This window comes from Semicossyphus pulcher, unplaced genomic scaffold (genome assembly GCF_022749685.1).
Source record: "Semicossyphus pulcher isolate SPU_LCO1_2020_fin unplaced genomic scaffold, fSemPul1.0.p SCAF_17, whole genome shotgun sequence".
NCBI lineage: Eukaryota > Metazoa > Chordata > Actinopteri > Labriformes > Labridae > Semicossyphus > Semicossyphus pulcher.
In genome coordinates, this window is record NW_027211681.1 from 28,928,280 (window position 1) to 28,941,639 (window position 13,360).

General features: G+C 45.7%; 2 protein-coding genes across 2 annotated transcripts; one reads left to right on the forward strand and one right to left on the reverse strand.

Moving 5' to 3' along the window:
- Positions 1-1,172: 1,172 nt before the first annotated feature.
- LOC138594678 (myelin and lymphocyte protein-like) lies at positions 1,173-7,693 on the reverse strand. The gene is made up of 4 exons (XM_069665858.1): positions 7,425-7,693; positions 5,009-5,176; positions 2,921-3,046; positions 1,173-1,646 (listed from the first exon to the last, which is right to left on the reverse strand). Exons 1-4 carry the CDS (start codon positions 7,512-7,514, stop codon positions 1,572-1,574), a joined length of 459 nt encoding a protein of 152 aa, XP_069521959.1. The 5' UTR covers positions 7,515-7,693; the 3' UTR covers positions 1,173-1,571.
- Positions 7,675-9,453, forward strand: LOC138595080 (uncharacterized). Its single transcript, XM_069666397.1, has 3 exons — positions 7,675-7,687; positions 8,927-9,061; positions 9,359-9,453. The coding sequence occupies exons 1-3, from the start codon at positions 7,675-7,677 to the stop codon at positions 9,451-9,453; spliced, it is 243 nt and encodes an 80-aa protein (XP_069522498.1).
- The last annotated feature ends 3,907 nt before the right edge of the window (positions 9,454-13,360 follow it).

Sequence of the window (13,360 nt, forward strand, 5' to 3'; positions counted from 1 at the left end):
AGTCTGTCACTCTGTTCACTCTGTCACTCTGTCCACCCTCTCACTCTGTACACTCTGTTCATCCCGTCACTCTGTTCACTCTGTTCATCCCGTCACTCTGTTCACTCTGTTCACCCTGTCACTCTGTCACTCTGTTCAGTCTGTCACTCTGTCACTCTGTCACTCTGTTCACTCTGTCACTCTGTTCACTCTGTCACTCTGTTCTTGAATCCTGGGTCAGCCGTAGTGGGCCTTCCTGTGTGGAGTCTGCATGTTCTCCCCGTGCATGCGTGGGTCCCCGTGACCCCGAACAGGATAAGCGGTATAGATGACGGATGGATAAACGCAAAAACTAAAACAAGAAACAATCTTAAAAAATATATAATTATATAGAAAAAAATCAATAACTTGATGTAACTTATTATAGCCCTTCTGTGTGTGTGTGTGTGTGTGTGTGTGTGTGTGTGTGTGTGTGTGTGTGCCTGTGTGTGTTGTTTGTGTTGAAGGTTGTCGTGCCGACGAGCTGCAGCTTCTTCTTCTTCAATTTCATGAAGATGTTTCACTATTATCACCTGCTGCTCCTCTCATCAATAATCCATCACAGCCACAGTTCACTGACCCGCCATGCTGTGTGTGTGTGTGTGTGTGTGTGTGTGTGTGTGTGCCCTGTATTTACTCCCTGCCCTCCTGCATTAAACCTGGTGTCACGTTCATCTTTTTGTCCTGAGACTGTAAACCTGCGTCAGCAGCGGCTCAATAAAGTTTATACAAACATCAGCCACAGTGTGAGACCACCTGACACTGTTCCTCAGCTCTAAACTTATCAAGGATCATTTTCCTCTTAAAGACTTTTGATTTGGTCATTGATCTTTCAATAGGAGAAACAGACGGTGGCTGACAAGGACAAAAACATTGGAAATGTGTCGCCCCCTGCTGACTGGCTGCAGTATAGCTCATAAAGCCCGCCTCCTCCATGTTAACAGATGGGACATGAGTCAAACTATAACCGAAACACACACACACACAGGTGAAGCCTGTTAAAAGGACACGTCACAAACTCTGTAATTAAAGTAAAACATTTGTTAAACATTTATTTTGACTGAATCATTTATCAAAACATTTCAAACATCCCAAACAGCAACTGTGATTTCAGTGAGTTATAAAAGTTTAAATTACAAAATAAAATTACAAACTTCCTGTTCTGATCACTTTTATTGATTTTGAAGTACAAAAGCAGAAAAATGAGCTGAGAGTGAAACAAGAACTAAACCAGAAGAAACATCACCAACAGCTCCAGATTAGATCTCCAACAGGAAGTGACATCATATAGACAAAATAAAAGAACCCTTCAAACAGCTGATGAGCACGATTTCAGATATTTGTGAGGCTGTATTTGAACCTGGTGACAGGTTCTGCTCAGGTGTGTCGTCTGGTCGGCAAAATCCCTGAACTCCTGACGGACGCTGAGACTCCGCCCTGCTCCAGGTGGTACTTCTCCTCCAGCAGAGAGGATCAGAGTCTCCGTCAGAGAGCTGCAGCTTTATGTACAAACTTGGTCAAATTAAACTAGTTCTGTTCTTTTGCAGAAAGTTCTAGAAAGACTTCCATCTGATGGCTGACAGGATGGTGTGGATGAAGTAGAGCAGAGTCGCCACGTAGGAGAAAACCTGCAGAGACACAGAGAGAGAGTCTGAGTGAAAGCGGCAGGAGAGGCAGCTCCACCTCGACGTTACGACCATCTGACCGACCCCAGTGTTACCGGCCCTTTAAGGAATGAGGCCCTCTGGGTAGCATGCATGTCATGTAAGCTATGACTATGTTACAATGTTACAATGTTACAGTTTCATGTAGCAGACGCGTTTGTCCGAAGCGACGTACATCTGAGAGTTAATACGACATGAGCAACGACCGAGACAGGAGGGGGCGGAGTCAGACAGAGCCAACACACAGCTTCAGGTGTGATCGAGGACAGGTGCTGACAGGAAGTGCACAGGGCGTTATTTTGTTTTGTTTTCATAATGACCATCAGCAGCATCAACGAGGTCAATATAGTCATCATCATCATCCTGAGAATCTTAAGCAACATCAACCACATCCTCAATGTCGTCATCATCAGTAGCATCAATATCTTTAAGGTCAGAGGTCAGAGGTGTTCATGACAGAGCCGGTTGGAAGGACGTATTTACAGGTCGATTGTGTCACAGCAGCGCGTCGGAGGCTGTCACATGTTGAAGGCTCTTTCAGATGCGTCCTCATTTTCTCAGGCCGCGAAGGATCCATCGGGTGCATCCTTCGCAGCCCAACGTATCCCAAGATTCATTGCCAACAGAAATCAAAAGAAGATTCCGAGGCACGCTCTTTAAACAGTTTTAATGCCTTTAGTATGTTGGCATGGCATTGCCAGTATTTCAAACAAGATGGCGGACTCTGAAGCGGCCGAGGAATAAAATGTCAAAGTTTTTGGTTTCAACTCAGTCGAAGAGCTAGAGAAACAAATGTTGATCAGATGATCTTTAAAAAAACAGGTTAAGTTACGTAACGTTAGTTATGCTAGCTAGTTAGCCCACTAGCTACATGTGTGGAGGGAAGTGAATCTCTCAAAATTTCAAAATAAAGTACTCAAGGTAACAATAAAAATAACGTCTGATTCGTGTGCAAATGAAAGTCAGGTGAGCAGCAGGAAATTAATGGGGGGGTGGACTTTCAAAATAAAGCTGCAGGTAAGCAGCAATAAAAACAAATGTCAGGTAAGCGTTAAGTAAGTGGCCCCTCTCCCAAACCAACTCCACGTTCTCGATAATCTGCTGCCTGACGGTCACAGGCTGCGGTTATGATGCTCGGAACGGACCAATGGGAGTTAAGAATGAACAGGTTGAGGCGTTCAGGAGTTGAGGCGTGTGCTGCTCCAGGTACACGTTTCTCTGTACACTTTCTGACTCACCACAGCAGAGATGTCGAGCTGGTAGTTCTGGAAGTTCGGCCCGTCCTTCAAGTCCAGAGTCACTTTGGCCAGAGACACGGAGGCGCTGAGGTAGAAGAAGGCCGCGATGCCGTGATACACAAAGTCCTGCAGGACGAGGAGGAGGAAGGAACAAGGACGTCAGAGACAGTGAACGTGACAGTCACACACACGCACACACACACACACACACACACACTGCTACACAATCTGATGTGTGTCTGGTGTCTCATGAAAGGAAATTCTTCTTTCATCTGATAAATAACTGAAAACTCTCCGTGGTGCGTTCAGGGCCCTTTGTAATCTAAGAGTTCAGAGGCTGCTGATGGATCAGATTAAGGATCATTCTGGTATCTTAAACCTACATTAACACATGTTGTGTCTGAATGACAAACTAAAGACTTCATCCTGCAGCAGTGAATCAGGCTGTAATGGCTGCAACATAATCCTTGATGGGTCAAAGGTCGTCCACTCAAAGTTCTTGTTGTTTCCACTGACAGGCTCAGATTGTTATTCTAAGTGTGTGACAACATGACAGAAAGGATCCCTACAGAGATAGACCTTTTTGTTACAGAGGAAGATGATTGTTTTAACCACACACAGACGTTACATCGCTCTCTGCACACACACCAGACTCCATTCAGAAAAACACTGATTTAAGCTCACAGGACAGGAGCTGCTGCCTGGATCACTTTGCTTGTTTGAGTTATTGTTTGTTACATATTGTTCTAAATATGAGCTAAATATCTAACTCACAAAGTCACACCTGAATAAAGGCTCTACCTCCAACACTACTCTTAGAGACTTTAGGTACCACAAGCAGGCCTGCATCCTGGGAGCGCAATGTTCTAGAGGAGTAATATGGCACTATGAGCTCTTTAAGATATGATGGTGCCTGACCATTAAGAGCTTTGTAAGTAAGAAGAAGGATTTTAAATTCTATTCTATATTTTACAGGAAGCCAGTGCAGAGAGGCTAATACAGGAGAGATGTGATCTCTCTTCCTAGTTCTTGTCAGCACACGTGCTGCAGCATTTTGTACCAGCTGCTGAGTTTTTAGTGACTTATTAGGGCAGCCTGATAGTAACGAGTTACAATAATCCAACCTGGAAGTAACGAATGCATGGACGAGTTTTTCTGCATCGTGTTGAGACAGGATGTGTCTGATGTTTGTTGAGAAGGTGAAAGAAGGCTGTCCTTGATATTTGTTTTATGTGGGAGATGAAGGACATATCCTGATCAAACAGAACTCCCAGATTCCTAACAGTAGTGCTGGATGCCAGGCTGATGCCATCTAGGGCAGCTATATCATTAGAGAAAGAGTCTCTAAGGTGTTTTGGGCCGAGCACAATAACTTCAGTTTGTCTGAATTAAGTAGCAGAAAGTTTCTAGTCATCCAGATCTTTATGTCCTTAAGGCATGCTTCTAGTTTAGATAGCTGATTGGTTTCGTCTGGCTTCATAGATAAGTATAATTGAGTATCATCTGCATAACAATGAAAATTAATGGAGTGTTTCCTCATGATATTACCCAGAGGAAGCATATATAAGGTAAAAAGAATCGGTCCGAGCACAGAACCTTGTGGAACTCCATGACTAACTTTGGTGTGCATAGAGGACACATCATGAACATTAACAAACTGAGATCGATCTGATAGATAAGATTTAAACCAACTTAGTGCAGATCCTGTAATGCCAATTAAATGTTCTAATCTCTGTAACAGGATGTGATCGAAGTCAGAGTGCAGATCGTCGGCCATATTAAAGGATTGGATCTCGTTTTGCCTTTCACGTCTTTATAAAGAGAGGACAGTGGATCGTGTTGGAAACAGGGGAAGAGAGTGGGGATGACAGGCAGCAAGGGGCCAGGGGCGGGAGATGAACCTGGGGCCGTCGCATCAAGGACTGTAGCCTCTGTACATGACCGCCGATTTAAACACTGAGCTAAACCAGCGGCAGAATTTAAATAATCTGATCAACTTTGACTCTTCTGTCTGTGAATCGAGCGTCACATCGCTGAGACGTTACAGAACGGACATCAGTGTCTTTGCTTAATGTGTGCAGGACTTACTGCTGCGGCCCAGCTTCCTTTGTTGTGATGCCCCCCGCAGGCGAACACCACCATCCAGATAAACGTCATGACGAAGCAGAAGACGGACACGAACATCACCCAGCCCTGAGGGTTCGCAGGCACCACCAGCGTGCAGGCCACCAGGATCCACACCAGACCCCCGAAGATCTGCAGGAGACATGAGGGGAGGTCAAGCTGATCAAATCGAAACCACTCATTCTACAGAAGTCTGATCCTATAGAAGTCTATGAGAACATGCTCCTCCTCCTCTCCTGATGTATTCCCTCAGTAAACATGTTCCTAATGAGTTTATGGTCTCAGTCTCTAGTTTCAAGTCTTCTTCAACACAGCATGATGTTCATTTAGTCACTGATGCTCCCATTGAGAGTCACACAGACCAGGAAGAGGGGCGGGGTTAGGGCGGGGCTACCTGTGATTGAAAGGTAGTCACATTCTTATCTACAGTCTCCAGATGTCAGCAGAAACATTCTGATGAATGTGATGATAAAAAGAAGCCGATCATGTTTCTGCCTCATTGATTAATCGACTGATCGACCTGCAGCCGTACCTCAGCCTGTCACTTTGGTCCTTTGACCGTCGGAGCTCCTTGTTTGCAGATAAAGTCTTCTCCCGTCTCACGGCGAACCTGATCTCTCTCAGCTTTAATTGTTCGTCTGTTTCATTATTTTGTCTCCTGTGTTTGCAGCAGGGCGTCGCTCCGTTCACTCTACACCTCCGATGATTGACAGGCTGCATAATTCATGGAGCTGCACCAGACTCCACCTGCTCACACTGTGTGTGTGTGTGTGTGTGTGTGTGTGAATGCATGAGTTCATGTTAAAAACAGCAGGTACATTCCTGCTCGCTCTGACCGTCAGCTGTGACGTTAAATCTGCATCACAGAAATGTTTGTGTGTCTTTATCAGCTCCTGTTTTCATTCTGATCTGCGCTCCGTCACGCAGGAGGATGATATCAGTCGGCCTGACGCCTGTCCCCTCTGACCCCCGAGCTCACGGACAAACAGTGTCTCATGTGAAGAGCTTGTTCTCCTTCTCACACAATCACACAAACTTGAACTCGTTTCTCTGGTTTCTTCCTTCACAGTGAACCCGTGTTCAGCTAACGTAGGCGTCCCGCTGCTCAGACTCGACCCCGCAGACGTTTGTTTGTCTCTTTTTTTTTTATCAAACTGAAAACATTTAAAGCAAAACTTTATTAACTGCAGTCAACAAAAGATTTGAGAGCAAAACTGTTTCATGAAGATCAAACTGGTGATTAAAAATGTTTCAGTGCAAATAAAAAACTTTACTTTACAAATTCCCAAAGTTTTGCTTTAAAATCAAAAAGTCATGTCTGAAGTTGAGCTGACTGTGGTGGGCGGGGCTTAGCTGAACGATGTAAGACACGTCTCTATTGGACGGTCTGATCAGAGAACATTATGGATTCAAAAGCAAAAGTTTGTGATTTGCTTTCAAACATTTTTTTCCATTTGGTGAAACATGAAAGACAAAAGTCACCTCAGAGATAATCTGCTAAGTGTGCAGGATGTGTGTGCGTGACGTCGTTCATCAGAGTTTTCAGGTGTCTCTTCTTTCAATATTTATTTCTGCTTTTACATTCGGTCACAGATTTCTGATCTTTCTCCTCACAAGTTTCAAACAGACTTGTTAGTTTAGCTTTAATGTCTCTGAGGAGAAATACGTGTCGCCTGACTGCAGCATCTAATGAGACAATGACCGATTACACGTGAGCAAAGTGAATGTTCACTATTTTCACTGCGTTGTTCTTTGCTTCAGTTGGACGCTGCGCTGCAGGACACTGAGCCTCCGGACATCAGGCATGTGACTGCTCTGCTGAGTTAAAGTGTTCAGCTGGATCTGCCTCACTCTGTTCATGTGTCAGTAACCATGGCACACCTTGTTCACCATCAGAGGAGCTATTTGTCCATCTTACTTTCTGCAGGCCGACACGGTGTGAAGGTGACGCTGTACAAACCAGACGCAGACAAAGTCCAGATCTTAAGACTCTCTGTGTTCTGCAGTAATTCTTTCAGAATGACACAAGTTAAAAACAAGACTGACCTGCAAAACCACAAATCACTTTCTTTGATCTCTTTAAGGTTTCTTTGTGTTTAAACCAAGAAAATAAAAGTGTTTCCGGTCTCTGCAATAAAACCGGAATGAGACAGAAACAATGTGAGCGAAATCATGAAGGAAATGAGACTGAAAATGTAACCGTGACATGATGTCATAAAACACGAGCCTGTCACTATGCACTGCTCTGGACAGTTATCTGCACACAGACTCATAATCTACCGCACTCATTAAAACACTGGGATGGTTCGGTCCGTGCGTAAAAGCTGCGTAAAAGCTGCGTAAAGGTGAGCGCACTGCCGTCCCAGCGGCTGTTTCTTACCAGCTCCGGCAGGTAGAGGATGTCGGGGATGGTGGTACATATTCCGACCCCGCTGGGGAGGTTCCCCATGGTGGCAGTGTTGGAGGCCATCGTGCTGCTGCTGCTGCTGCTCGGACTGAAGCGGGACTCAGCGCTGCTGCCGTTTAAACCAGGAGAAGACCAGAAAAACCGGAACCCCCATCCGCCGGAGGAGACACGCCCGGCGGGGAGAGCTCAGTGAGGCTGCCGGCTGCGCGTGAGGCTCAGAGTGATGGAGGGTCAGAGTGAGACGGACTTATCAATGTTTGACTCGCGTGACTCATTGATCACCATGACAACCTGAAGCAGCAGCAGCAACAACAACAGCAGCAGTAGCAGCAGGCAAACACACAGAAACAGTACAAAATCAATATTATGAAATAATAATAATTATTATTGGCAGTTTTAGTGAAAGGGACGAGTTTAAACCTGAAACCTAATTTGACATATTTTGGCTCTAAATGACGTTCATCCTGCAGCAGTGAAACAGGCTGTAACGGGCTTTTACATAATCCTTGATGGGTCAAAGGTCGTCCACTAACAGTTCTTGTTGTTTCCACTGACAGGCTCAGATTGTTATTCTAAGTGTGTGACAACATGACAGAAAGGATCCCTACAGAGATAGACCTTTTTGTTACAGAGGAAGATGATCGTTTTAACCACACACAGACGTTACATCGCTCTCTGCACACACACCAGACTCCATTCAGAAAAACACTGATTTAAGCTCACAGGACAGGAGCTGCTGCTCTGCTGCTGCCTTCATCGGTTAGTTTGTTTTTGTTGTTTAGTTTTACACAAATATTGTTTTGGATTTGAATGAACCACAAAAACATGAAATTCGTAAAATAACACAAACAGACAGTTTGACTAAGAGATGAGAAACAGACTGAGGACAGCTCGGAGCTTTATGAACACTCAGGAAACACACACGATCCCGAAGTTGTAAAAAGTTTGTGACACACACGTTGCATGAGAAGTTGTTGGTGCACGGTGGAGGTGGTTGGAGGTGTTGTCTTTGAGGGAGCTTCTCAGCAGCATGAAACAGTTATACAGTTGATATTTTTCATGTGTTAACATCTGCTCTGACGTGTGTGTGTGTGTGTGTGTGTGTGTGTGAGCCAGCAGCCGTTCACACCTCACACTGTAAACAACACATCCATGGAAACAACAAGCGGCTCCCTTGGCAGGCGAGCTGTCGGACAAACACCTCAGTTAATCGCCGAGCCGGATCCACTTTCAGCCGCTGTCACCTGATGCTGCTGCAGGGAAACCTACGCCGACACTGTGGACACGCGTGAGAGGGACGAGGACGCCCGGGACCAAAGCTGCTCCTACAGCTGCTCCTACAGCTGCTCCTACAGCTGCTCCTAAAACTGCTCCTAAAGCTGCTCCTACAACTGCTCCTTAAGCTGCTCCCAAAGCTGCTCCTAAAGCTGCTCCTTAAGCTGCTCCTAAAGCTGCTCCTTAAGCTGCTCCTTAAGCTGCTCCTAAAGCTGCTCCTAAAGCTGCTCCCAAAGCTGCTCCCAAAGCTGCTCCTAAAGCTGCTCCCAAAGCTGCTCCCAAAGCTGCTCCCAAAGCTGCTCCTAAAGCTGCTCCTAAAGCTGCTCCCAAAGCTGCTCCGAGAGCTGCTCCCAAGGCTGCTCCTAAAGCTGCTCCTTAAGCTGCTCCTAAAGCTGCTCCTTAAACTGCTCCCAAAGCTGCTCCTAAACCTGCTCCTTAAGCTGCTCCTTAAGCTGCTCCTAAAGCTGCTCCCAAAGCTGCTCCTAAAGCTGCTCCTTAAGCTGCTCCTTAAGCTGCTCCTAAAGCTGCTCCCAAAGCTGCTCCCAAAGCTGCTCCGAGAGCTGCTCCCAAGGCTGCTCCTAAAGCTGCTCCTTAAACTGCTCCCAAAGGTGCTCCTTAAGCTGCTCCTTAAGCTGCTCCTAAAGCTGCTCCCAAAGCTGCTCCCAAAGCTGCTCCTAAAGCTGCTCCCAAAGCTGCTCCCAAAGCTGCTCCTAAAGCTGCTCCTTAAGCTGCTCCTAAAGCTGCTCCCAAAGCTGCTCCCAAAGCTGCTCCTAAAGCTGCTCCCAAAGCTGCTCCTTAAGCTGCTCCCAAAGCTGCTCCTAAAGCTGCTCCCAAAGCTGCTCCCAAAGCTGCTCCTAAAGCTGCTCCTTAAGCTGCTCCTAAAGCTGCTCCCAAAGCTGCTCCCAAAGCTGCTCCTAAAGCTGCTCCCAAAGCTGCTCCTTAAGCTGCTCCCAAAGCTGCTCCCAAAGCTGCTCCTAAAGCTGCTCCCAAAGCTGCTCCTTAAGCTGCTCCCAAAGCTGCTCCCAAAGCTGCTCCCAAAGCTGCTCCTAAAGCTGCTCCTAAAGCTGCTCCTTAATCTGCTCCCAAAGCTGCTCCCAAAGCTGCTCCTAAAGCTGCTCCCAAAGCTGCTCCCAAAGCTGCTCCCAAAGCTGCTCCCAAAGCTGCTCCTAAAGCTGCTCCTTAATCTGCTCCTAAAGCTGCTCCCAAAGCTGCTCCCAAAGCTGCTCCCAAAGCTGCTCCTAAAGCTGCTCCTAAAGCTGCTCCCAAAGCTGCTCCTAAAGCTGCTCCTAAAGCTGCTCCTTAAGCTGCTCCTAAAGCTGCTCCCAAAGCTGCTCCCAAAGCTGCTCCTAAAGCTGCTCCCAAAGCTGCTCCCAAAGCTGCTCCTAAAGCTGCTCCTAAAGCTGCTCCTAAAGCTGCCCCTAAATCTCAGCCTGAAATAAAAATCTCTTTGCGACCACTCAAAGCTGCTTTTACACTACATGTCACATTCACACACACATTCACACACTGCTACGTAAAGTGCTCAGCTTTAGTCAATCAGTCATCACATTCATACCCAATGCCCAAGGACACTTCGACATGTAGCCTGAGGGAGCTGGGGATCGAACCTCTGACCAGACCACCGACTCGACCACTGAGCCACAGGCGCCACACAGCAGGATGCAGAATGTTTCATCTTGATCGTTTTTCTGAACAGAGTGATGAAAACTGAAATCTGAGATGTGTCTGGTCGTCTTTGGCGGCCTCTGTGGTGATACGTGGTAACTGCTGGGTTCACACTTGTGTTTGGAGTTTCTTCATCTGTAGTCTTTGAACTGTAGACTCAGCAGTGACATCATCCACCTCCTCATCCTGAGGATCAACCAGCACCTTCATATCTGCCCTGATTATATTTCATCTTCAGATGCAGTTATTAAAGCTGTGATTCATCACGACCACATGGTTCGTTTTATTCTCTGACGACAGGTATTTTTCATGTAGCACACCAAAGGTCACGAGGTCAATTCTGAATACTTAGTGTAAAAGAAATGCAACAAGAACGTATTTCACACAAACTGTTAAACACAAACAGTAGAGCCACTAAAATGTGGAAGCTTTTTCCTGAAACTGTTTCAACTGAAATTCACCTGGAGGCTTTTTGTTGTCACCTGCTGCCACCTGGTGGCTCTTCTGGTAACAGCAGGGTTCAATCTTCAGACAGCAGCAGAGACGTTCAAGCTGCTGATGGAAAAAACTGACAGATAAAGAAATAATGATGAAAGAGTTTAACTCAAGAACTGCATATTGTTTATATTTAGAGATTTAACAAACTAACTGTTTATTACTCAGATGTTAATTATTTGGACCAGTGACCAGTTTAAAAAAGATGGCCGACGCGTCTCCTCCTCCTCTCATTGTATTAAAGTGAAGCCTCAACCCCCCCGAGCGGGCGCTGCCATCTTGCTCATCAGTATCCAGAGTGTGTGCAGTAGAGATCGGCTGATGGAGCCGCAGTATCGTCGTCCCGCCCCTTCCTCTACCCGACACACACCTTTACCTTGTGTCCTTGGCGTGTCGGATCCCTCAGGTGTCCTTGGCGTGTTGGAGCCCTCAGGTGTCCTTGGCGTGTCGGAGCCCTCAGGTGTCCTTGGCGTGTTGGAGCCCTCAGGTGTCCTTGGCGTGTTGGAGACCTCAGGTGGGCTCAGTCTGCAGCAGAACAGCTTCTTGTGTCGGTCTGAAGCAGATATTCACGCTGATGGAAAGTTCAATGACTGTAGTGTTAGTGTTAGTTACGTCTCCTCTCGCCGTTCCTCCTCTACTCTGCTACTCGGGAACAGAACGCTGCAGGAGCCCCATTTGTCCACAGAGCTGTCAATCATGAGGCCACGCCCCCTTTTTATAGCATCAAATAACTAATTAAAAATAAACGTGTCAGAAAAATGAACACTGTGACATAAATCAGCATGATAAGAACTAACTATAATGACAGACAAAAGGTCGTCAGATCACCTTTCTTGAAACAAGAGGAACTGGTTCTGTTTCATCGGATGTTGATTGGTCACATTCCTGATGAGTATCTGAACCAGCCGCTCAGACGTCAGACTTGAGTCACACCCGGTCAGATACTTATGATTAATCCCCACATACAGTCTGTAACACACCCTCTGTGTTACTGTAAATAAAGGGTCATTCCACTGTTTGTAGTATTCTAGTGGACTGATTTAAACAGGTTGTAATGGCTGCACAGAAACACTTTAACACTTTCAACACCAGAGGATCAGAATCACGGTCATATTTCTACATAAATCTCTGATCTCTCACATTTAACCGCTACTCTGCGGTGTTCTCATCTTTACTATAGACCGCAGAGCACAAACGGCCCCGGCAGCTGTAGAGCCACAACATTCCCCTGCGCCTGTAGTCGCAGTATTACGGTATGTAAGGTGCGGGTCTATTATCGTACCTGTGAGGACATGGCAGCAGGCAGCAAACGGCATCGGCTCGCCAACTCTCCGTGAGTCTTCTTCTGTGGTTTTTACCTGCTTGAACGTCTCACCTGTCCTTTAAATCGTTTCAAAACAGTGTCTGTTAGCATGTGAGTTAGCCTGCTGCTAGCTGCCGCTCAGCAGCACAGAGGTTAGTGAGTGTAACGGTGGTCTTTGATAAGGGTTTAATACCGAAGCCACACTGTACCGGAAGCGGTTTCATTCAGAAGTGTCGGATTAAAAGCGATCAGTGGAATACTCCAGGTGTTTGAGTTTAATCCAGTGATTCTTTAATCTGTTGTAATGTAGTGTAATGAGATCCTAGCGGTAAACACGGTGTTCTGTAGAGAGGCTGTCGGCTCTGTTCACGGGTTGTTTAAGCACTAACACGCGACTCGTGTCTATTAGCTCCTGTTCAGTGTGTATAAATGGCTGAATAAGGGCTGTATAGGCACACCTCCGTTATATAAACAGGCTGCACACCGTGACTGTGATGGCAGGTATATGGGAGGAGATCATGTAGTTTGTGTCATCTCACTGTAAGACCACGTGGAGGAGATCAATAGGTTTAAAATTATGTTACACAAACGTTCATGAAGGTGTAGAGCAGCTGTTTAATACAAAGTCACATTTAATGATCTGTGTGTCATCTTAAAGGAGAGGATCACAGCTTTGGTTCATAGCAGTGTGTCATGCTGCATTCAAGTGCCCCTCTGATGCTCCCAGAGTTGTACATTCAGTTTGTTCTCAAGCTTTAAGCTGTGATACAGAAACAAAGACGCCACAAATAAAATGTTTACATTTTATTGCTTCCATCAAATCGAGGTCACTGATGTGGTTTCAAACTAAACACCATATTAAATATTATAAAATATCCCACAACTGATCTGCAGTACAAGACTGAAGAGCGTTTTCGATATTGATTTATATATATATAAATATATATATTTATATATATGTGTATATATTTAATCTGTTGAAAGTATGTGTAGACCATATGTCACCTCGTACTTCAAGATGACTGTGAAGAAATACAAACGCATGAATCAATATCTCTTTCAACTTCAAAAAAGTACAAATGATCAAACTGTTTGGTGACACAATGATGATGTAACTGAAGTGTTGGTGGTTGAAAACATTTCACCCACTCAGCTGGTTATTTGAACTCCT

Coding starts and splice junctions, on each gene's coding strand:
- LOC138594678 (XM_069665858.1), bottom strand. CDS start 7,514: ATGGCCTCCAACACTGCCACCATGGGGAACCTCCCCAGCGGGGTCGGA. Junction 3,047..5,008: donor AAGGAAGCTGGGCCGCAGCA/GTAAGTCCTGCA, acceptor CTCGTCCTGCAG/GACTTTGTGTATCACGGCAT. Junction 1,647..2,920: donor AGCTCGACATCTCTGCTGTG/GTGAGTCAGAAA, acceptor GTGTCTCTGCAG/GTTTTCTCCTACGTGGCGAC.
- LOC138595080 (XM_069666397.1), top strand. Junction 9,062..9,358: donor TAAAGCTGCTCCCAAAGCTG/CTCCGAGAGCTG, acceptor CTGCTCCTTAAG/CTGCTCCTAAAGCTGCTCCC.